Here is a 23,952-nt window from a genome sequence, read left to right on the forward strand (position 1 = left end):
AGCACGGAACTGGACTATTTGGGAGGGGATGACGATGCCAACTGACGCCTAAACTGAAGAGTGAGACAGAGGAAGGGAGAGATGTAGGTGTATAACTTGGTCTGGTATAATCTTGAATGGAGAAAAAAATCTGGTATACTTAGAGGGATGGGGAGGGACAGTTATAGCAAACAAATACCCATAGATGTACAAGGCATTAACCAACTGTCATGGATGTGGTGATGGGTACCGAGTGAGTGAGTGAGTATTCATGTGTATTTTTAAGTATGAGTGGAAATGCTAAAGATGTGGAGATGAGGATTCTTGCACTTTATTTACTTCCAAGGTCTCCACAGAAAAGGATAATGACTGAGCAAAACACAAAATCATTACTTTGGACCATTACTATGGTGATGTACTGTTCTATGCGACTAATCTAAGAGCAGTTCATCTTGGTGTAGACTGAATCGAGTACATAGCTTTACTGTACCGATATGCTGTTCCAAGCAGCTTTTAGGATGTTTCAATGAGTTTTGGTGTATCTTTCAAACAAGCCAAACTGGTCTTTCACCGCTGACAACCGTTTTTAATGATGTGGTTTTTAATACTATCAGCAAGGGAGCCAACAGTGAGGTCTTATCACTGCACCTCTGATAGAAAGATTACACATAAGATCATCCCAAATTCCTTTTTCTAACAGGCATTCAAAAGCTTCCATATATTTTTCAGAGATGGTTTATGGTTTTCCGGTTATGACTCCGGTTATACTTGTGTAAGTGAAGTATATACCTAGAATGAGGTGTATCAGACTTTGGAAAGTTAACTCAGTCAATTAAAGACAACAATGAGACACCCCACCATTTTGGGTGTCTTCATAAAACAAAAGGAAGGCAAGACTTCCTGGTTTTGCACAGCTGACATTTTTCTGTATAGACAATGCATTGTTAAAGTGCTTAAATGTACATAGTGTGATTATTTTTAATGATTAACATGAACAAGGGTCTTCAAATCTCCTCAAACTTCCCCCAGTCCCCATTATATTTGTACTTGTATCTGAGTAGTTCTCATTTGACATAAACCAAAACTTAAGTTTAGGCGAGTTATGTTGTGACTGAGGAGCAATATTGAACGTGGAGTGCTTGCAATCCACAAAAGGATGTCTGTGATGCTGGTTTGTGTGACTTTCTACTTAGAGACTGTAAAGGTAGAGAACCTGTAATTTGTATTCATGTTTGACAATTTCTGCTGTGTAACTTGTGTATATGTGTGTTTCATATAAAGTTGATGTGTTGAAAAAATACCTCAAGTCTCTCAATATAAAAAAAATCCCAGTATTCACCCACTTGGATGTTTTACCCTTGTATTGCTTTTATAAATCAATCATGGTCAATACAAGTTGGCTTTTATGACAAAAAAAAACACAAAAAAGTCTTTCATGTCAAAGTGAAAACAGATTTCTACACAGTTGTCAAATTAAAATATGTAATGAAAAATAAGTGAATGCTTAAGTATTCACCCCCTTTTAGGTGACTGACCTAATTCAACAGAGGTCAATCCAATTGGTGCTAGAAGTCTCACAATTAGTGAAATGGGGATCAGTGTGCAGTGAATGTGTCTCAAGTGATTATAGTAAATTGACACCTGTGTCTGGAAGGTCAATTCACTGGTCAGTGTTCAGTATTCCTGATTACACCACGAAGACAAAAGAACACTCGGAGCAACTCAGAGAAAGGTTATTGAAAAGTTTAACTCAGGGGAAGGATACAAAAAAAAAATGTTTAAGGCACTAAACATGGAATTCTGTTCAAGCCATCATCAAGTAATGGAAGGAATACGGCACATGTGTAAATCTGCCTAGAGCAGGCCGTCCTCACAAACTGAGTGACCGTGCAAGAAGGAGACTAGTGAGAGGCCACCAAGACACCTATGACTACTCTGAAGGAGTTACAAGCGTCAGCAGCTGAGATGGGAGAGACTCTGCATACAACAACAATTACCCGGGTTCTTCACCAATCAAAGCTCTATGGAAGAGAGCAACACATTCCTTTTGGTGAACTCTAGTTGATATGAGGTTTTTTTCCCAACAGTGGCTCTCTTCCATAAAGCTTATTTTTGTATAAAACATGAGCCATGTTGCAATGGTAGACTACTCTACGGCAGATGGGTAGGTTTCGTATATTATCTGTTAATGTTGAATTTTGTTGCCCACCATATATATATATATATATATATATATATATTCCAAATGACATCCTGTTAACAACACTGATCATTATGATTAAAGTAATGTGATCGTAAAGGGGCACACCAGTGGCGGACCCTTACAACCTGGTTGATTTGCCAAACCATTTTCAAAATGAAGACTGCATTATGGCTGTTTCAGTCATTATTCATATTTTCAACACTATACTTTAAGTTTATGACAATATATGCTTACGAGGTGAATTTATACAAAGACAGGAGTCATTTTAGACATATTTTCCAACCACCTCCTTCAGTACCAAAAAGGACAACACCCTCAGGCTGATTGGTTTTGCACATGTATTTATTTCTTTGTACTAGACATTTTAGTAAACCGACAATTGCACAGAGTCCCCTCCAAAGAAAAGGGCATAGAAAAATAAAAGACATGGAGAACCAAAGTAAGAAAAGCACAAAACAAAATCAACCAGCTGGGGTATGATCACAACAAAAAGGACAGGGGCAGAATACTTTAGCTTTTCCTGAAGGGGAAAAGGTGATGGCAGACTCCGTGAGTAAACCAGCACCTGAAACACACTCATGTCACTTTTCCACCCCCTTGTTGTTGAACTTAAACAGCAAAAACAGGGCTGGTTGTCTTCTCAAATGCCTGCATGCGCCCAAACGATTAAATTAAACAAGTTGGTTAGATGGTTGGGACTTAGAATTCCCAAGGGCATCAGGGCAGGACTCAACTAGAGCAGTTCCTTTTTTATTTGCTTCCTTTTCTTTTAACATTTTGCTTTCTAAATCACACTTATACGCCGTCCAAAACGGCATCTCCTTTGTGTTATTCCCCTTCACTAAATGGTTTCTTTCTGGGGCTCCGGGAAAGGGGGAGAGGGTGATCGTGTTTGTGTGTTTGTGTGTGGATTGGGGGTGGGGGTTTAACACGCCTGGAGAGGACATGAACGTGTGTGAGCAGGAGGGGAGCATAGTGTGCACATTGGGGTGTGTGCAAGTGTGTGGTTATGTGTGTCAGTATTCAGAGGGTTATGACAGGAAAGGTGAGGTTTAAACCCCAGCACATGCACCATGAAACCTAAGAGAACAGAAGGCACAGAGCAGACACACAAAAAGGAGAGGATGAGGGGTTGGGGGAGAAGGGGGGAAAAAGTTTGACAGTAAAAACACAGGTAAGAGCAGGATACTGATGAACTAAAAGGAATTAAATGAAAAACTCACAACCTGCCATTACAAGAGCCAAATTCCAAAAATCAGGCGACCCTCACTGGCATTTGGACATTCAATTTGACAAGCAAATTTCACACCTGCAATCACAGGTGAGTCTTAAAACAGACACCTTGATTTAAGTCAAATTGAACCCCCTTTGAACAACTCACTCTTTTTGAACTTTGTCGAGGAATCATTACACAATCTTACCGTGTCTGCTAACCTATCACAACCATCACAAATGGGCAAAATATTCACTGACAGAACAGCCCACAACTCCCTTAATTTGGCAACTGCAGCTGCTAAAGAAAGTAAAGGGTGCAAAACTAAACTTCAGCCCACCAGCCTTCAAACATAAACACGAGTGCCCCACCTCTTTCTGAGGTCATGTGATGCGGTCCACTCGTGAGAGTCACTCTGAGGGGGCAGCGGCAGCAGCTGTGGTGGCAGGTGTCTGCAGAGAAGCAAGGCATGAGTGGGCATTACTGTACAGGTGAAGTGAGCAGCTTCATCATGTAGTTCTTCAGTGGCAAGCGCTTTAGTTTTAAAACTGCTGGTAGTTAAGGAATTAAGGTCAGACAGACAGTCAGTGCTAGGAATCATCAGAAACCACAGCAAAAACCTGAGCATAAATACTAAGATCAAACAAATCTGACATGTTGATGGGAATGTTAGTTTGCACCCAGCCAACTTAACACCATAACCAAATCCATTCTAATTGCCACAATAATTAAAAGGTAGGTCGAGTCCTTTGAGCACTTTCCCACGTGACAATGACAAAAAGTATAATGGATTATAATCAAGTACTACAGTTTCAAGCTTCATTATGGCTCTTAAGACTAGAGGCCGAGTACAACAGATGACAACAGCGTGCTCATGGCACCCTCACCTCGGCTGGTTTTGGGGATGATCTGGGGGAAGTCTTTGGCGAAGGTTTGGGGGAAGACCGAAGATCAGCTGCCTTGGGTGCTTGAGCAGGAGATCCTGGTTCTTCTTTAATTTTCTCAGTGTCATCCTGCATGGCAGCAAAAGATAAATCAGTGCATGATGAGGAAGTGCAGTGAATAAGGAGTTAGGGAAACAGATTCACACTTTTCCATAATCCATCTAAACTCATGCATTGACAAGTTATATCAATAGCAGAAAAGGTAGTAGGCAAATACTAAATTGGCAGTTTTAAATTTACAAATCCACTTGAAAACCTTTAACAGCGACAGGTAAAAACACAATATAAACAAATTCGTTTTCTTAAAAAGCTTTTTTTAAAGTCAAAAAACAGAACGCACACTTTTCAGTTGTACTCTATGGATTGACCCATCTTTTTGGCCACAGAGATGCCCCTAGTGGTTCAAACGAGAAATAACTGGCTGAGGCAAACCCTCCAAATCCTAAACCCTGGTCTATACCAACATAAGAGAACCACACTACGAACACATCTGTGCCATGTTTAAGTAGTTGAGATGACATTCACAACGCTTCCCATTCCAATGTTCAGACAAAATGTAACATCTCATGTTCCGATTAGAACTCACTTTGGAAGTGGTGGATTCGGAATTCCTCTGTCTGCGGCGGCTGAACTGTTTCCGGGGTCTCTGGCCTAGCTCCCCATTGGTCTGGGGCTCCTTCTGGGTCTCCTTCGGGGCGTCCAACTGACCCTCTGCTGGGGCCTGCTGCTCACCCTGGGGTGGGCGGGGCCGGAATGGTCTAGTAGGACAAAGGTGCCATTCATAGCATCAAATGGGTTGATGAAACATAGGACGGGCTAAAAGTGGATACAAACCATGAACTCAACACAACTGGCAATCAAACCAAAAACATCCCAGCTGTTCACCTGGGAAACATCAATGCTGCATATATCACTGTTAAAAAAACATCAGAACACTCCAAAAATAAAAAAGGCAGCCTTAAAGACTCATTATGTAAGAATTGGCATTTATGGCTAAGTAGCTCCTCCTAATGATGCAGAGTGTAGTTCACCTTTACACCATTGTTGTAAATACTCATTGTGCTTGGAGACCTACTAACAAACACTGTACAGATGTATGTATATATAAAGGATATGGAACCGGCAAAGACGGCATAAGCCAAAGAAGCATGTCCACTTAAGGTAGGGTAATATTACCTCATAGTTGGCCATCAACGCCAACGTAACCAAAATAACACATTTAGTTTTGCTGGAATACAGCCTGCGCTTTCGGCCTATATACAAACAGTTTTCTAAGCGTTTGGATTGGGAATAAGTGCAATTTACTAAAATGTTGTTGGCTACAAGATAAAGGCACATACTGTGCGTAATATACATTGGACAGTTAGGTGGTCAAGTTTGAAAACTTCCAAGGCTTATTTGACGCGAGATTCATTTATTTGGATGCTAGACTGAGACAAGACTGAGGTCGACGACTTTGGCCATCTGGAAAAACAAATCTCCTGCGACAGGGAGTACAACGATAAGGTTACAGCCTTGGCAGGGTTGTTTATGATGGAAAGGAAAGTAGTCAACTTGCTAGTTGAACATCAAGAAATTGCAACACAAGACATATCAAGACAGCTAGAAAGTTATTACTTAAATAAGTTAGCAGAAGGATGTAGTTGTTGTGAGAGTTGGGGTCGTAAAGCATTATGTAGTTCTTGCGAGAGGTGTCAGACCCTATCCTCCTAAGTTACATAGTGCAATACCAGGCGTGGTGTGGCAGTGGCACAGATGCCATTCTATTTATTACAAGTCTGTACTGCCAAAATGATTCTTAAGATGTCATTTTAAAGTAAATTGTTACATAACGTTGCTTTACCAAACACTTCTGGCAGACCGTAGTAGCACAAATGAACATCAGTTCATGAACTTGCTGGACGTAGGAGAAGACTTCCTCCCATCCATCTTCACAGGAATTAACATTTCTGTTCTTATTTACAGCAGTCCATTACTTGCTCCACATACAGGCTTTATGAAATTGTTCTAGGGCTGAACGATTAATTGCATTTGATATGGTGAGACGCGATTTTCAAACCGCAACTTAAAATACCGCGATTAAAAAAAAATTTAAAAAAAGTTTTTTTTTTTTTTTTTAAGATGGAAAATTTTGCACACAGTGATTAAAGCAGCATAACGGATCACTTGCTAATCACTAACGAGATGCTAGTGGCTCAAACTAGCGAAATCTCTTGAAATGTGCTAACTTTGATGACCACCTAGTTAGTCAACAACTGTCCTAACACAGTCAATCATCAAGCAAGTGCAACACAAGACGGCAAATAAGCTACTTACTAGTTCGGCAGACAGTAAAAACCAGGCGGCTTCAGGCACACCTACATAACGCAGTCATTTGCCTACGGACCCTGGTATGGCAATGGCACAGAGGCAATTCTCCATATTAAAAGTCATTGTAGCGCCCCAATTTTCAGAGCTTGTTTTAAGGTAAAACTGCTTATCCTAACCCTGAAGTACAATTACTGCATAAGGCCAATTTAAAAAGTGTTTGCCTTGTGTTTATACTTGACTTTGTTTAAATAACTTAAATGCACAGTGGCAAAGCCACCGATTTGTTTCTGTAATGAGCAGTTAAATACAAATGTAAAATGTGGGAAAGAATATTTCACACTAAATGTATCTAATATTGTGTCATATTTAAATCCTTCAGTACGTTTTGTTGGAGAAAAAAAAACGCATATCGTATCGCAATATTTTGGGGAAAAATCGCAATTAGATTATTTTCCCAAATTGTTCAGCCCTAAATTTTCCTACAAGCCACACTAGATAAACTAATAAAAAAGGCAAAGATCAGACTTGAGAGAATTTCAAGAACATAAATACTAGTACAAGTGCTGGAGGCCCTGTTGTACTGATCTCCACTGAATCACCACTACTTGTATGCCAACCTGCGGTATGGGGGTCTGAACTGTCGAGGTCGCGGCCTCTGCGGTGCCCCTTCCACGGTCCCATCCTTCTGCTCTCCTCCATCACCCTGCTAGAGAAATCACCACATCGAAACATCAGGACTGGGAACACCACAACAGCATAATTTCTACACACAGAGATACATTTCTAAAATGGCACAAACGTTAGGTTCCATTTTAAGTTGCAAACACCAACCGAAATGCCCGTTCGTAAAAAAAAAACATTACCCCTAAACAGTATGGTATTGAGATTGTCAAATACGAGAAAATACCAACACTTTGACAGTAGAAACTTAAAGGACAAGCATTTTAAATTCTCAAAAAAAAAAAAAAAATTGAATTCTCACATCCGTTTTCTGGCTGTCCGTACGTCTGCGTGGGCGTCTACGTCGAGGGACACCCTGAGGTCCCTCATTCTCAGTGGTCCCCTCACCCTCAGACGTGGGGCCGCCGGAGCTCTCCCCAGACTTGTCCTGGCTGGGGCGTGATCCGCGTGGGTAGAAGCGTCTGCGGAAACGGCGCTTGTTCGGGGCGTAGCGACTGCCTTTGACCGGTACACCCCCAGGGCCAGTCACGTTAGCTGCCTCAGAGCCCTGGGCCAAAGCACACGAGCAACAGTTTTACTGCTAAAGAGAGAAACTGTGAAACTTGTGCAAGGAAGATAGGGCCTAAAGGGACCAGATGTAGGGGGAGGATATTACTTTGGCTGCCTCCACAACATCGAACTCCACAATCTCGCCATCTCCCACACTTCGCAGGAATTTCCTCGGGTTGTTTTTTTTGATCGCTGTCTGGAAAGTCACATTTCATATTTCAATGCTTCATGCAAGACCATTAACAAAAAAAACTAAAAAAAAAAGGTCTTAAATGTGTACACACACAAAAATGACCCATATCTTGTTAGTTTTACCTGGTGGACAAAGACATCCTCTTTGGTGTCATTTCTGAAAAAGAAGGTGATTCAAGGCCTGGTGTGACAGGTTTCGCACCAGAAAAGCAAAAGGGACATGCAAGCATCTCAGAATATGTCTAAGCAAGCAGCTAAATAGCAAAATTAGCACTTAGCTATTGGCTGATTTCAGGAAATGATACAAATCAATGTAATCCATTGCTAAACGGTCACCTATTCTTTAAACTCTTTTGTGAACATTTAGTGCATTAAGGGCTACAGGACAGTGCAGAAGAACAATTTGACAACCCTACCATTCGCAGCCTTCACTTTACCTGTTAATGAAGCCATATCCATTGCGCACGTTGAACCATTTAACTGTGCCTTGAACCAGAGTGGCTGAAAGACAAACAGGGGTCGGGCAAAAATGTAGGAAAAGGTAAACCTCCTAGGTGGTTCATCAAATGAGCAACAGCCTGCACCTTATCAAGGCTTTTTTTATCGAATGCAATGGCACCGAGTTATTTGAACAACGTCAAGCCCATACGTAAATAATTAACCATACACTTTGAGACTGTTCCTCTAACCTAGGTCAAGGAGGACATACTGTTCACCAGTGTAGTTGGACTGCAATGCCCAAACAGTAGCCAATGTAGAAACAGTCGTTCGTCGACACAATTAAGCGTCAATATTTGCAGTAGGCCACCTAAACATAGCATTTTTTTTTCACGCCTGAAAAAAAAGTGAGGACCAAGCGTAATAAAATATATTAATCCAAATGAAAAACGAAGTCAGCTTTAGATTAAATTAAAGGACATGAATCATTATGCTCTCCCAATTAAATAACCTTCACCTGTATTGTAAGCCCTCCCACATCGAACACATGATAAGCAAACAGGAAGCTGGTGCCAAATGTAGGGCACACTACACATGTGCAGTATTTGGCTCCAGCACACGACACGCGCTTTAAATTAATGCGCCAATTTTACGATTACCAAATTTCTGGGACTCGCGTATGGTTGTGTCACATTTAACTAAAATTCCAAAACAAATATGACAGTCAGAGTCAGATCGTACGGGGGATTCGTTTAGTAATATCCCATAGCTTATAACAAAATCAATCTGTGAAAGTGCCACTTCAAGTACCCCATGTTTGATACGTTATTTTGGATATTTGATTAAAAGGGGAAACGAAACCGAACAATACTTCTCAGAATGCTCTAAATGTCGCACTACAAATCAAACATGGAACACGTGAAATGACGGTGTAATGTCAGCGCTAACTACTCGTGCTACAAACGCCAGTTGGAATACAAATTAATTGTGGAATAAGGTCTTACTGGATCACAACACAGTGAACAGCAAATATGTACGGAGTCATACTCTCGCGGCGTTGAGCTTCAAATAAAAAAGTCATAGGGCTAATTGAGAACAGACTTGACTATTCCCACCTAAACTTTTTCACACTTTCCCAAGCCGTCAATCACAGCGAATGTTTGAGTTCCCCTACCTATCACTGTTCTCTCTGGTTGTGGGTCTTCTTCCACCTCTTCCACCGCTTCTACCGGTGCCGACGGTGGGGCGTCTTGCGCTTCTGCGTCGGTCATTTTCTTTCAGGGTTTGAGTCTCTCAAGCTGCCTCCCCCTCCCTACAACTCTTCCAACTTCACCCAGGCCGCCACCTCAAACTTTTTTTATCTCAATTTCCCCACGTGAATGGGTCCAACAGCATCACCCTCATTGGCCTCCGAACGGCCAATCCGATAGCCCCATTGGTTTAACAGGTGCACGCGGATCTCGCGCGAAAAATTACTGGTAGCGTTACGGGATCAATTCGTGGTCAATATTGAAGCTACACAGCTGTGCAGACGTTGTTATGAAGGTTTCTTTGGAAGATAACTTAATTTGGAACGTTCTGACATATTGAAAGTAGGCCTACAGGCAGGCATCGCAGTTGCAGTAGCCTATGCCCAAAATATGCAGGCCAACGTTATTGCATTGACCCTTTAAACTTCCATATAAAAAAAATAGAACAATATCTAAAATACTAAAATGAACCTGGGGGTTTCTCAGTTTGTGTCTCGCGCACTTAATATGACAGCACCTGTCACCCAGTTGCGGATATTTTGCCTCGTGCAGCCGTCAGTGATAAATTAGACACACACTGCTGGTTCGTGGCCAAATCTTTCGGCACAAACAACCTACCATGTACTGGACCCTGCATAGTGGGATGAAGAACACCATCCCCTGTGATTCTGGCCCCCGTTATACCTCCCAGCCTCGCCCTGGCCCTCCACTCATAGGTCAAGAGCTTCAGGTTTCATGCGACTAAATTTAACAGAGCCGTCCCACACACTGAGTTCCTCGGGGCCAACCACTAGGCCACGCCGTGCCCATATTCATAATGTTACCTCGAACAAATAAGAATAAACAAATTGGATAAAATCTCTTAACAGCTTCGGATTTTAAGAATCTATTTAGATTTTGCTTGACGAATGCCCATCTCGCAGCACATTGTGTTTTAAAGAGTACGATTCATTCAATCTCACATCTGCCCTAATGTGCTTGCGTAATTTACGCTGAGGTTTAGAGAATTCGGCTCAACCACGTGCGTAAAACTAGGGAATATGCCTGCTTGGATAAAAGGAACGTCGGTCACTCCTCAAAGGTCTTAAAATGTGATTGCCTCGGCGTCTGTAGACAGCCTAAGGACACCTAGATCAATGTATGCATTGTTATAAGCTGTACGCATAAGCCAGCAATCACTTCTAGACAGAGCACAACGTTATGAGATCATTCTGTCTGACATGAGGCAATGAAGTTTTGCGCGTTCGCGTCGGTCGGAGCTGCGCCCTACGCACGCCAGCCGTCTCCATTTAACGGTTGAGGGTGAATGCGCTTGCGCAGTAAGGAGTAAACTGCCGAGGCTCATGGCATGGGCATTTGGATGACTGAGTGCGTGTGTGAGTGAGTGAGTAAAGTGAGAGAGCGTGAGAGAGAGAGGGTGTTGCGAGTTTCGGCTTGACACTTTAGGCTAGCGATTGTCCCTGCCCGGGTATCCTCGTCAGTGGCTCGAACGTGCATTCATTGGGGGGTACGACGGGGTAAACGTATCGAGTGGAATGAAAGAAGCCTAAAGCGGGCTGAATTTAGAGAACGGCCACGACAGGGGCACCGCGGCAGCAAACAGCAGCCAGACAGCAAGGGGACTGAGAGGGAGAGAGACTTGCACGTAAAGAGGAAATCGGAGGGTCCAGTTGACAGTTGTCGGATAGCCCTTTTAGAGTCTACAAAAGGAAAGACTGTGGACAGGGTAAGTGACTCATGAGACCTCTGAAATACCGGGCTTGATCACGCGTAAGGATAGCCTCCTTCTACCCCATGCCTCATATGAACCTGTCGTTTTATGGTGTCACACTAAACTGACTATTTCAAAACTTATCTAAATAGACACATTTTAGAAGGATGTAAATTGGGTGTCTTATTTGGCCGTGTCATAGCATCTGACTTCTTTAACGGCGTGGCCATGGAACTCGACTCTCAAGCCATTTATTTTCGTTCAACGTATCTTACAATAGAAATTCGTATGCAATAGTTGATGTGGTAAGACGATAAAAAAACGTTTCCATCAAATATCAATTAACTTAAGAGGTAACTCAAGGCACCATGGTCTAGACATTCAGTGGGCTCCCTTGCGCACTATAGGCGACATCGTGGACGACTTCATCTCTGAATTGTCAAATGAATAGACACTATATATTTCGAAACTCGAACTATGCTATCTGTGACGTATATCTGCCATGCATTTACGTTGACAAAACTACATCTGTCGCACCTGCTTAGTAATGGTAGCTCCCATGTCGGTGGGCCTCGGAGCTTGAGGAGTGCGCATGTTATCAGTGCTGCCGTCACTGGCGGCCCGTATGCGCGCAGCAGGCCGTGTGTGCTAACCGGAGGCTTGGTGTGGCGGAGAGGACTTGTGCCGAAATGGAACGTGGTGGTCGCCTGTTAAACAACAGTCATTAGGTGATATTTGCAACCGCGATAATTTGCAACTGTGCTCCTTAATGGTCGAGGTGCGTGTTTATGGGCAAAACTATTCCAATGGTGGCGTGGGTTTGCGTGTCAAGTACGGCGGATTAGCCGCGCTTGGTGTGAATCGGTGTCTGTTGCTCTTAATGTGGTTTACTAGTTATTTTAGATTGCATACGATCGTGATTTTAATGTCTTCTGTAGCTGTTTATTCGTCACTAATATTTGTTTTGTGAAATGCAGGCAATAATTATTTTATTTAGTGTACATTAAGTGGTCGACAAGTTTATTTGTTGCGATCTATTTTAAACTCATGTCATGTTTCCCCATGCACGCGTGGACCCAGCAGCATGACTATTGGGCTGCAATCAGACGTTTACGGACCTTTAAATGTACCGAACCCATATTGTGTGGAATATCGTTGAGCCCTGTATTCTGCAGCGTTGTTACTTCATCATCCGATGTTCATGCATTACATGTATTTGACTCTAGCAACGTGTCTGGTCCCGTTAACAGGTGCCATATATCTGTTGCCTTATTTAGCAGTCTAAGTGAACGTCAGTGGACCAGCAGACTGCTTGGAATGAATGAAGTCCTATGGAGCTGACTGAATAAAAAACAATAAATAAGTGCAATAATATCGTAATAACTGCATCTTAACTTCACGTACTGCCAATCTGATGCAGAGTGCACTTACATTTACAGTGAAATCATGAAAGGCTCCCCTGATTCCCATTTCTCAGTAGTATTATATGCTGATCGGAAAAAAGTTAAATAACATTATGCCTCCTCTTTTTCCCCATTTTACAGAACCAACATGGCAGATGCAGATTTGGACTTCTCAACCGGCAATGCTGGGGCTTCTTCCACCTTCCCCCAGCAGTGTTCTGCCCTGCGCAAAAATGGCTTTGTGGTGCTGAAGGGGCGACCCTGCAAAATTGTGGAGATGTCAACCTCCAAGACGGGCAAACATGGCCACGCCAAGGTTAGTACCACACCATGGCGGCATGGTGTGATTGTTGTTCATTTGGTGATGTGTGGCTAGATATGAATGGCAGAAGTGCCTGGAACATAAACAGTGAGCCTGCATGTGTGTGAATCGGTCTCGCAGAACACCATTCATGTCGATACAATGCAACACAAAGGGAGGAAACAATGAGAAGAGCGGCTGAGATGGGCAGAAGCTTCCATTGGGCCTGTACTGCTGGTGTGAGTGTGTCACGTAATTGTTGTTGATTTGTGTGCACAGGTCCACATGGTGGGTATCGACATCTTTTCTGGAAAGAAGCATGAAGATATCTGTCCTTCCACGCACAACATGGATGTCCCAAACATCAAGCGATTGGACTACCAGGTTTGCAGGATTACAGCCAAACCGTTTGAAAGTGTATCTCACTAGAAATAAAATGGCCAATATCCTATTATCAGCATATGAAATACATTTTTATGTTTTGCAAGTGCATGTAGATAAAAAAAAAAAAAAATCGTTACTGAAATCATTTTAAATTAAGGTATACATAAGGTTGTTATCTTTTCTGTCAACCAATAGTAAAAGTTGAGAGAATCTCAAGATGGACCACTCACTCAAGTACTTCTCCTCTCCCCCTCCTCTCCCCCTTGCATGCCCTTTCCAGCTGATTGGCATCACGGATGGGTACCTGTCTCTGCTCCAGGACACCGGAGAGGTGCGAGAAGACTTGAAGATGCCAGATGGAGACCTGGGGAAGGAGATTGACAGCAAGTTTGATAGTGGAGAGGAGATTCTGGTCAGTCTACTCTAAACCACATTATAACAATATGAGGTGTGATATGACCCAGTCTTACTGTTAAAGGTTCCTTCACCCCCTCTCAATGTTATACAACTTCCAAAGTGGGCTCATAGAACATACTGGGCTCAATCATAGAACATACTGGGCTCAAACATATGGAAATGGAAATGGAGCCACACACACTCTGAATGTTATCTCTGCATTTTACCCATCCAGGGTAGTGATACACACACTAACCCGGAGCAGTGAGCTGCCTTTGGCAGCGCCCGGGGAGCAGTGATCGGGGTTAGGTGCCTTGCTCAAGGGCACCTCAGCCGTGGATGTGCCCCGCCCACATTTTTCCTACTGGTCAGGATCGAACCGGTCACCCTCCGGTTACCAGCCCGAAACCCTAACCAGTAGGCCACAGCTGCCTCATCATAGAACAGAGAACATACTGGGCTCACACATAGAACATACTGGGCTCAAACATAGAACATACTGGGCTCAAACATAGAACATACTGGGCACAAAGTTGAATTGATAAGTGACTCTGGGTCATCAGTATATTACACTCATTTGGTATATTGTAAGCTGTTAAGGTTGTAATAGGAAGTTGCAAAGGGTTCTTTGAAAGTTTTTTAGATATCATTGCATTTATGCCAATGCAGTCCATGTCAAAAAGGTTCTATGTGAAATACTTCAAGAGAATCAACAATGAACCTTGTAGAAAAGTTGCACAGATGTGAAAAAATGTGTTTCTGCATCTTCCAGATCACAGTACTGTCTGCCATGAATGAGGAGTGTGCAGTGGCTATCAAATCCATGGCCAAATAAAGATCTGCAGGTAAATACAACGGCCTGTGTGGGTGTGTCTGTGTGTGTGTCTGTGCGTGCGTGCATGCGTGCGTGCATGCAGAGATGGCTGTGGGGTCGGTGAGTATTAGAAAAGCACCAATGCTTCAGAGTAACTATCGTTGGTGGTGTTTAATCACTGGCATTTTGAAATGTCTCGTATTTCATATCTGTGCATATATGTGTAAATATGCTGTTATGTAATGTATTGGTTTACCATTCAGTATGCAACACGCATAGCAAATAATGTGTAGAATTTATATTTATTATCATTAACTTTATGTTATGCCTTTTTTGTATCCATTCTGTGAGAGGCAGCTGGTAATTGATGGTGTTTACTGGCAATTTATAGTCAGTATAATCCAGTAGCATGGTAATAGCATGAGAAAACAGATGTTAACCCTCTCTGCATATTGTAATATTTCAATTATCTTCAATATTTCTGCTCATCTTCTATCATCTGCTTTCTTTTCCTTTTCTGTTTCGTGCTTTTGTATCCCCTGGCCCCCTCTACTTTTATTCTATACTTCTTTTCCTTGCCCCTCCCCATCTGCCTCCTCCACCTCCTCCTCCTCCTCCTCCTCCTCCTCCTCCATGTGTTCCATCTGATGCCTCAGGGGCTTGACGAGATGCACTGGACCTGGAAACAACTGAGAGACTAAGACCTCCGCAATGCTCTTCTCCCTTTTTCTTTCTTTTTTGCCTTCTTCCTCTTCTTCCTCTTCTTTCTTTCGTTCCTCGCAGCCTCTATCTTTCCCTCTCACATTCTATGCTCAACCTTTGTTTGGAGGAATAGGGTTTAATAATTGGAAACTAAAAAAGTATAAAAATATTCGCAAGATAGTTACCTTTAGAAACCAATGCCACACTGAATGTTAGAAAACTGACAAAACACACAAATGTACATCTTCATGGACAAAGGAGAGACCGAGAATTGTGTGTCGGGGTGGGTTTCTCTCTTGTACAGTCCAACCTCCCGTGTTTAGATGTAGTCTCGGCAGACACGGGAGAATGCTAGGGGTAGGCTGGGGGGGGGAAAGATATGGGTCAATTTTTTGTAAAGGCAACAAAGAATCGTGGGTGTCTACACTATAAACACGTCATTCTGTTCTGCTCTTTGTCTGGCTTGATCATTTCTTGTTCCTCGAGATGTACATACCACACCTGTTTCTGCCACCGCCACCATGAACACAAACCCCTACAGGGTCGCTTTGTCTGAGGAAGAGGTATTCCCAACTGCTCACGACAGGGGTTGTGCGGGAAAGGTTGAGTAGTCTTTAACTTGCGTGGACCACGTACTTCAAGACGGTATTTCACCTTTCTGACCGGGCTCAAAGTCCTTAAAGCCGTTATCTTCTTCTGTCCTTGATACACCGGAGACCCTTAGACAGTCGCTGCCAACCTGACACAGCAGGTTCACACCACAGCTCACATTGAGATAACACCATGTGCCACCTACTGACATGACATGACACTTTCTTTTTGTTTTAGCTGATGACTAAAGAAAAGATACAAATGTTACATTCTGAATGAACACATGAAATGCAATTGGTATATAAAAAACAACAGGTAATATTCCCCATGACGACACATTGCTACATTATTTATTTAGTTAGTTTACTACTTTCATAGACTGTCTAAAGATAAACCAACAAGCCACATGGCACAGAGGAACTGTTGGTATTGAAAGAAAGAAAAAAAGATCAAATGTTTGATTTCAAAATTTGAGTTTATTTGTTGTAGTTTAAAAAGGTCACAGCGTGTTTGACATTAGGAACTACAACATATTTTTGGTTTAACATCTTGAGAATTATTTTTTCTGTTCTGCTGTTGTAACAACTGAAATAAAAATAAAATGTTGAACAAGACACACAGCACAGAGAGACGAGCAAGTTTGTCAGACTCCTACTGAGCAGCATCTCAGTCAAGCAAGCCAGGGCATACTTGATGGTCAGTGACATTGTCATGGTAAAGCTACACGCGATAAAGCATTAAACAAATCCCAGAACAATACTTCCCAGTTCTACAGGGCTGTCTTACAAGATAGAGCACATCTGACCGAAATCTCAACCGATCTGCTAAAATGCTTTGTTTACCACGAATGGAGGATTATTGAGCCTTGTTAGTGCCTAAATATGAAGCAATTAGACATCTGTGCAGCACAGCATTTCAAAGTATTGTTCTGGGGACGAATGTCATATACTGCTAATGCATTAACACCAATCTAAAGACAAGAACATATAGCCCATGCACTGCATGCCTCTCTCAACCGCTCACTGACGTAGCAGTTCTACCAGTGATGAAAGTTGACACACATCCCGCCCAGGATTGGACACCAGCGGCAGGGGATAAGACGTAGTAGGACCAGCACACTCACTTGCAGATAGAAGGACAGACTGAAGCTATCAGTCTCTTTACAACACAAGTAAACCATGGCAAACTCTCCTCTGACTCTATCACGGGGACTAAACAAAAAACTAAGGAGAGGAAGGTAAACATTAATACCAATAACAGTCAAACTTTAAATGGGGATTAAACTTTTATTCTTTACATTTCAGAGCACAAAAAAAAAAAAAAATGCAGTTGTTGCCTTGCCATACATTTTGTAACCTGAAGTTCCTTACAATTTCCCAGGGTATGACAATCGTTCCTGTCCAACCGTTATCATGGCAATGGGTGAGTCTCTTGAGTTAGATCATTCCATGGATCTCACAAAGAAAGAATGTTCAGTTGGAAGAGAACCCCCCGGTCACTTGCCATGGTGATAGAATCTCTGACCCGGTTGGGTGTGAGAGAACAGAGTATGGCGGGGGGCCGACTGGGCTGTGGCTGGAAAGGAAGCCTGGTGGGACAACAAAATACTCCCAATATTAATACACATTCAAATAGAAACCACATACATTACAGAAACAGAACCCAATGTTTACCGTGTTGCAGAACACTAAAAGCACACCAACATCCTAAGCATCATCGTTTCTGGGTTTAAAGTGACAGGAAACAGTAGCAAAGGATAGTATTTGCATAAAACCTTTACAATGTTACCTGGCTGTATAATAAAGAAATGAGCCGCACTCTCAAGTGTATACTCTTTCCTACTCATTTATTAGGAGCATATTGAAATGGACATGTTTCGGAAGTGCAGCTGTTTTTTTATTGGTCCCAATAAATTACTAAGGAAGAGTATATGCTTGAGAATGCTGTTATTTTCTTTATTAACAAAGTCATTCTTAACTCGCACCCAAAGGCAGTTTAATTGGAGTTGAGCACACCTGCTTTCCTTGCTAGTTTACCTGACTGTAGGAAACCTCGAAATTCCTTCATGTGTTTTAAGATGTGTGCACATTTGCAAATTCTTAAAAGGTTGGGGATGGGGTTTAAAAAGGAAATATTTGGTAAATGAAAAGACAGAAACAGGGAGAGGAGGGGGGTTTGGGGGTGGTGGTGGGGTGGGTCAGAGGTCACCTTGGCACTGGGGATCTGGACAGCCATGGAGGGAGTGGGCAGGAGGCCAGCGGCACTGACATGGAGGGCCTGGGGGGGAATGGATCTCAGGTTGCCCTGCAACAACACACAAGGCCTGGGTCGTGCGTCTACAACAGGGATGGGGGTGGGTGGAAGGGGATGGACTGACCAGAGGTGGAATAGCCAAAGTTTGGAAAATAGGCCAGTCTTTGTGTTTTATGCCAATACTGTTGAATTAACAACATTCTTCATTCAGAGGTTGAATGGTACTGGTGGAAAATGTCTGGTAAGTAATGGTTGACATGGTAGTGAATTCCATTCAGCTATGGGTTGATCCGAGTTAAATGACTTCAAATATGCATTACAAACCCTGAGAAGAATATTTTTGCGCATACAAACATGGCTCATCACGAAGAGAATAGCACACAAAATGCTCTTAACAAGCAGTTTGCCATCACAGTTTACCATCACCTTTTTCAGCATAATGGACTTACCGAGTCAGTAAAGCCAGACTGCTGATTGGCATGTTCCAGCTGTTTTTGAAGGGGGATTCCAGCAGTTGGTATGAAGCCTTTTTTTAAAGTACAGAAGAGGAGTAAGGAATTGATTGTATGGTCACAACTCAAGTATCAAACATAACCAAGAAGTTCAAGTTGAAGAAAAACTTTAGTATACAGTAACTAATTCTACAGTATTAATATAATACATATATGATATAATAATATACATTAATTTAATAACACCCCAAATATGATGATTGTGATGAGTGAAGCAGACCTGGCTGAGAAGGGAAGTGACCGTGAACAGCAAAGCCCTGTGGTTGGTGGGGCAGATACTGCATGGTCTGGAATGCTGAAGCCCCTAAGAAGAAGGTCAAGAGGAGAAGGGGAGAGAAAGAAAGGAAACAGGCTAATCAGCTCATGGAAAAATGCCACAACACCCAGAGACTGTACCTGGGGGTATTCCAGGTACAGGGTTTAGGGAAAAACCTGGGTCAGTTAATTCAGCAAGTGCAAAACCTCCTAAGAGAAGAGCTCTATAGCTTCATTCTCCTAGCAAAACAAAGGCATAAGACTATTCTTTTAGGAGGTTTACCACTTACTCTCAGTGAATTTACCCGGTTTAAAATGAAAGCAACTATTTAGAAACACACCCTCCAATACTGCGCACAACTGGATGGACACACCGATGATGGATCCAAGCAGTTGTTCTCGCAAAGACATTCCACCAGTGCACATTTACTGTTACTATTTTTGCTGTAACCGAAACAGCAGCTTATTGATTCTGCTTATCCCTTTTTTTTTAAATATACACACATTGATATACAACAAGCAGCCTTTTTAATCCTCCTACCTAAATATCGTTCTAAATAAACTGGCTTATAGAACACTAAGTAACACATACCATTTTATTTCAGGAGATTTAATGGCCACCAAAGCCATAAATTATGAATTCCAACTAGAAACTAAACATTCCATTTCACAGCCTCAATGATCCCCTTCCAAATCGTAACACTAAATATGACATTCATACGCTGCAGATACTTTTCATACTGTAATAAAAGTCTTGAGCTCAGTTTGAATCCCTCTCACCTCTGATCTGGGAGCTGCTGGCAAAGCTGATGGGCACTGAGGAGCCAGTGGCGTAGCTGGAGGGGTGCTGGGCGGTGGTCACCGAGTACGGCTCGTGCACTGCCGGTCCAGCCGTGAACTGACCATGTTCACTGGGGCCTGCACTGAAGCCAGACTGGCCAGGGAAGGCACGACCCTGTATGCAAAGAACAAAGTCATTACCATAGACATATATAGATGTCTATATATTACTATGGTCCTTACAGTCTGATGTGAGATGCAGCAGCCTGACATTTGCAATCTGGTCAATCTTAAAAAGACTTAATATAGATACATAACACTGCGAACGGACCGAGCAGAACTGTTCTCTACTTTAATGAGACTGCAGCATAAATGCCATCAGAGGAACTGTTAAACTGAATTTCGATCTTTACTAAGTGATCTCCATTAATTAAAACGAATATTCAAATATTTATAAGTAATACTTTACACTGTATGCTACACCAAGTCTGAACGAACTGCTTTTGGTTATTTTATTGAAACTGGATGGAAAGCAGACTCACAGGAATGACAGGACTCTGAAACAGCTGCTTGCTACGGTCACTAAGGAGCCCTCCAGACCGACTGTGACCGACAGGACTACCTACAAGAGCAGAAAAAGAGATGAGAAGATGAACTGGCAGACATACATGGTGAAAAGGGCCATGAGAAAAAACGAGTCAAACACTCATAGTTCACCTTGCATGCTGAGCAGATGTTGGCTAGAATGCATGGGCATGCTAGACTGATAGCTTGCCGAGGTCAAGGTATTGATATCACTGTCGGAGAAAGTGACACGTGGGAAATCAAGTTCCAGGAATGAAAACAAATCACACAGACTACATGATATCCTTAGTTCTGTGTTATTTCAATAAGTTAATGGATTCATTGCTAATTCACCCATTTGCTTGTGTAAACACTGATATCAAACTTAAATTGATCAATGACAGCAAACTATTGCTAAAGCAAGTGATTAAACAATGCAGCCATTTTCCACTGAAGTAAATGCATTCCGCCAGCCGCTGTACCTGTGCTCTTTCCTACGTCTCTTCTCTTCCTCATGCAGGACCTTTTTCAGCTGCAGGAAGAGTTGGTGCTTCTCCTCCTGAAGCCCCTGCAACTTATCCCCCATCTTCTGAACCTGATGGTCAGGGAGCCCAGACGTGAAGATGACAATTGGCATAAGCAATAATAATTCACACTGCGTGGGTTAGTAATAGCAGTAATACATGGCGATGGTAATAACAATTGTTCAATGTTAATGCTGAAAATGTTATGACGACACACCTCAACAATTCAGAACCTACCAACCTGTTGATGTATAAGTTCAGATCTAAAGCTTCACATAGGAAACGTATGTAATTCCAACAAATTACGTAAAACCACTAGCCCCTTATACATGTGTCAATGTAAAGCGTTTACATCGCGTCTGCACCGATAGAAACTCGCGAACGTGTTACAATTGCCTCATGTATAAGGGGTCTAGATGTGAACTGTTCGTTTTTCCGCCGATCGTCTGAGCCTTTCGAGAGAGGTGGTTCACCATGATCGTTCGGCTCAGAAAAGGGCGTGTCAAATCAGGCCGATGTGTCATGGGGGAGTCAGTGCGTGACTGGGGGGAGACGGTGACAGGAGGCTAGAAAGTTAGAGGCTAGAAAGTTCTTGCCTGTTCTTGAAAGGAGACTGATCCAATAGGCTAGTAGGCCTACAATTTTTTATCAGTAATAAAACGCAATTTGGTACACCATTTTAATATGGTAATATAGCCTACTGTTTTTTGCAAAATGAAAGAAAGCATATTTAGGAAACGCCACTCGAGCCTATTCATTCCGAAATTTCACCACATTGTAGGCTATATACTGTAACAACCCCAACACTTGCCTGCTTCCCTTGCAAATCAAAGTTTTCCGACTATTTTTCTTACCTTCTTTCTTAGCTGTTGATGTATGAGCTAGAAGTTTAACTTGTTCTGAACATCTCGCGCTGTCAATGCCCAATGTCACTTCTGAGTCAAATCACTCCATCATCTCTTTGAAATTCCTTATTCCACGAGTGGTAGGCTACAATGACTGGCTGTTTTAAAATATAACTAATAGCCTAACGAAACAAAATAACCCTGGCAGTTTCATCTTCGAGACGTTAAGTCTTCTTCCAATACTGACAGCTGACTCATAGCTTGCAGGTTTGCAGGAGACGCGACATTTGAGGGATCGTCACAATTTAAACCTTTTTTGCTTCCGTTAGTGTGTGTGTGTGTGTGTGTGTTAGAGACAGAGAGGACTCAGTAAAACATCGGAAAACACTGTCTCGTAAGCCTTAAGCTATAAATCACCCCCACAATGAAATATGCCATTACAGTCGCGACAAACTTCTTGGCATTGTGGTGCGCCCAAAACGCAAGCTATAAACGTAGCCATCCTAATGTAACCAAAATATACCTCTGCTGATATGCCTAACCTTCGTTCGATTTAGAATTTGTCTTAGCACTATGCAGGAATAAAATAGCATCTAGTGTCAGGATTCAGGCGAGAGCGCCTGGCTTCTATAACGCACCCTGCTGCACTGAAGATGCGCTCACTCGCAGCACTTGTTGCTGGAACGAATATAATTCGTTTTGCAAGGTGCTGTAGTCGTGGGAACGACTGGCCTGGTTTCTCCCAAAAGGAAAGTAGATTTTCCTCTGCTGATCCCGCGTCTATATGGAAGTTTGTAGAGAGATTACGGGGGAGTAAAATGCTCCGCTGCCGAAGTAGATTACATGTTTTTAACTTTTTTTTTTTCTACAAACATGATATGCTATGTATGGTGTAGTAGACTGAGACTATTCAGTACTGCACAAAAACTAGACGTTTGCAATGAAGTAGGTTAAACAACTTTCGCCAATATCTCCGTAAGGGAGATGGGTTATGTGCTCAAATTTCCTGGGATCAAAGAAGACGTTAGTATTCATGTGCATACTAAAAATCACGTCTCAGGATTGCTGCGCATGCAAGTTATTTCGGGTGTCTCAACTGTAACTAATACCACTGTCATATAATTATGAGTTCAGTAAAAGACGGAGCAAACACAGTTTTCTACCGTTGTTGAAACACATCCACGCATAGACTCGTTTTCTTTCCATCTGAGAGTGGTTATTCAAAGAAAATATTAAGAACTATATGCTGATAGAAAGAAGGGAACTTTAAGCCACTACACTGCCTGTGCACGATGCGGATCCACGTTGATGTTGTTAGTAAACAAACCAGGTGGGAGCACATCTCCGTGGTCTTTGCGCATGCCCGAGGCAATGTAAACGGTTCACATTTTGCACATGTAAACACGTAACGACAAGAGCCGTTTCCCTTGAAAATGTTCACACCTACACGCTAATACGATACGATAAACTGATCTGATCACAGTGGCACATGTATAAGGGGCTAATGACACTCGCTACTGACAGCGGTGAATTTATCAAAACCCACCAACCTGTTCTTTTGTCTCTTCCAATGACATTCGTTCCTCAATCTCTTTAGATCTCTTCCTCTCTTCCTCCTCCTTCATTTTCTGTTCCATCATCTTGTCGACCTCTTCCTCCTCTAAAATAGCCAGATAACATTTGGTTACAGGATGATGTAGCTAGTAGCTTATAATTCTTGCCGTGGGGGTTAACCCACCAGCAAACAATGCCCTAACAATATTGGACACACTGCACAAGATCTAACGTTATACCTTGTCTCTTTCGATCTCTTTCCCTCATAATGTGCTTGTGGAGGGCTCTTGCCATCGCATTGGACAGCTTCGGTCTTTCCAACAGAGCGGGCATCGTGACGGGTAGTGGGGGTGCCAGCTAGGAAAAGGATGCAGGTTATTTGTTGTTTGCGTAAACCTTATGACAAATTACCCATCAGAGACAAAAGTGGTTTGGCTAATATTAAACTACTGCATATAGATAATAGCGTCCAAACGTTGGCTAGCTGTGTAGCTAGCTATGTTAGCTTGAGTGCAGAGAGTTTAAAAACGGATAACCTACTTTTGTAATTTTGTGAATCCTTCCAAAAGAGAAACCTCTATGAGTTATGATATGTTGTTATTTG

At 42.4% G+C, this 23,952-nt stretch overlaps 4 protein-coding genes across 6 annotated transcripts in view; 2 read left to right on the forward strand and 2 right to left on the reverse strand.

Annotated features, from left to right (window-relative positions):
* Positions 1 to 3,238, forward strand: part of LOC308366235 (solute carrier family 2, facilitated glucose transporter member 4-like) — a gene marked incomplete at its 3' end in the record, with an annotated part of 20,657 nt that extends 17,419 nt beyond the window's left edge. Inside the window, exon 11 of the mRNA XM_080839870.1 lies at positions 3,203 to 3,238. Coding sequence (XP_080695996.1) covers positions 3,203 to 3,238 — 36 coding nt within the window. The remainder of the gene's footprint in view (positions 1 to 3,202) is intronic.
* On the reverse strand, positions 2,503 to 9,842 carry LOC308365657 (uncharacterized protein). Of its 2 annotated transcripts, XM_080839159.1 has the most exons (10): positions 9,684 to 9,842; positions 8,509 to 8,572; positions 8,195 to 8,228; positions 7,986 to 8,075; positions 7,632 to 7,877; positions 7,267 to 7,355; positions 4,926 to 5,097; positions 4,283 to 4,408; positions 3,767 to 3,847; positions 2,503 to 3,262 (listed from the first exon to the last, which is right to left on the reverse strand). In XM_080839159.1, exons 1-9 carry the CDS (start codon positions 9,778 to 9,780, stop codon positions 3,806 to 3,808), a joined length of 960 nt encoding a protein of 319 aa, XP_080695285.1. In that variant the 5' UTR covers positions 9,781 to 9,842; the 3' UTR covers positions 2,503 to 3,262; positions 3,767 to 3,805. The 2 variants fall into 2 exon arrangements, with proteins under 2 accessions (XP_080695285.1, XP_080695284.1); XM_080839158.1 differs by having other exon boundaries at positions 2,503 to 3,847.
* A 1,258-nt stretch (positions 9,843 to 11,100) lies between these two features.
* LOC308366312 (eukaryotic translation initiation factor 5A-1) lies at positions 11,101 to 15,919 on the forward strand. Its single transcript, XM_080839975.1, has 6 exons — positions 11,101 to 11,485; positions 13,015 to 13,189; positions 13,454 to 13,558; positions 13,839 to 13,970; positions 14,727 to 14,799; positions 15,425 to 15,919. The coding sequence occupies exons 2-5, from the start codon at positions 13,022 to 13,024 to the stop codon at positions 14,787 to 14,789; spliced, it is 468 nt and encodes a 155-aa protein (XP_080696101.1). The 5' UTR covers positions 11,101 to 11,485; positions 13,015 to 13,021; the 3' UTR covers positions 14,790 to 14,799; positions 15,425 to 15,919.
* A 1,339-nt stretch (positions 15,920 to 17,258) lies between these two features.
* Positions 17,259 to 23,952, reverse strand: LOC308365352 (G protein pathway suppressor 2-like). 2 transcript variants are annotated; one of them, XM_080838743.1, is made up of 10 exons: positions 23,889 to 23,952; positions 23,588 to 23,705; positions 23,345 to 23,454; positions 20,908 to 21,020; positions 20,579 to 20,658; positions 20,404 to 20,483; positions 19,862 to 20,036; positions 19,047 to 19,121; positions 18,764 to 18,840; positions 17,259 to 17,649 (listed from the first exon to the last, which is right to left on the reverse strand). In XM_080838743.1, the coding sequence occupies exons 2-10, from the start codon at positions 23,679 to 23,681 to the stop codon at positions 17,557 to 17,559; spliced, it is 897 nt and encodes a 298-aa protein (XP_080694869.1). In that variant the 5' UTR covers positions 23,682 to 23,705; positions 23,889 to 23,952; the 3' UTR covers positions 17,259 to 17,556. The 2 variants fall into 2 exon arrangements, with proteins under 2 accessions (XP_080694869.1, XP_080694868.1); XM_080838742.1 differs by having other exon boundaries at positions 19,047 to 19,130.

Source organism: Sprattus sprattus (genome assembly GCF_963457725.1).
Source record: "Sprattus sprattus genome assembly, chromosome: 5".
Taxonomy (NCBI): Eukaryota; Metazoa; Chordata; class Actinopteri; order Clupeiformes; family Clupeidae; genus Sprattus; species Sprattus sprattus.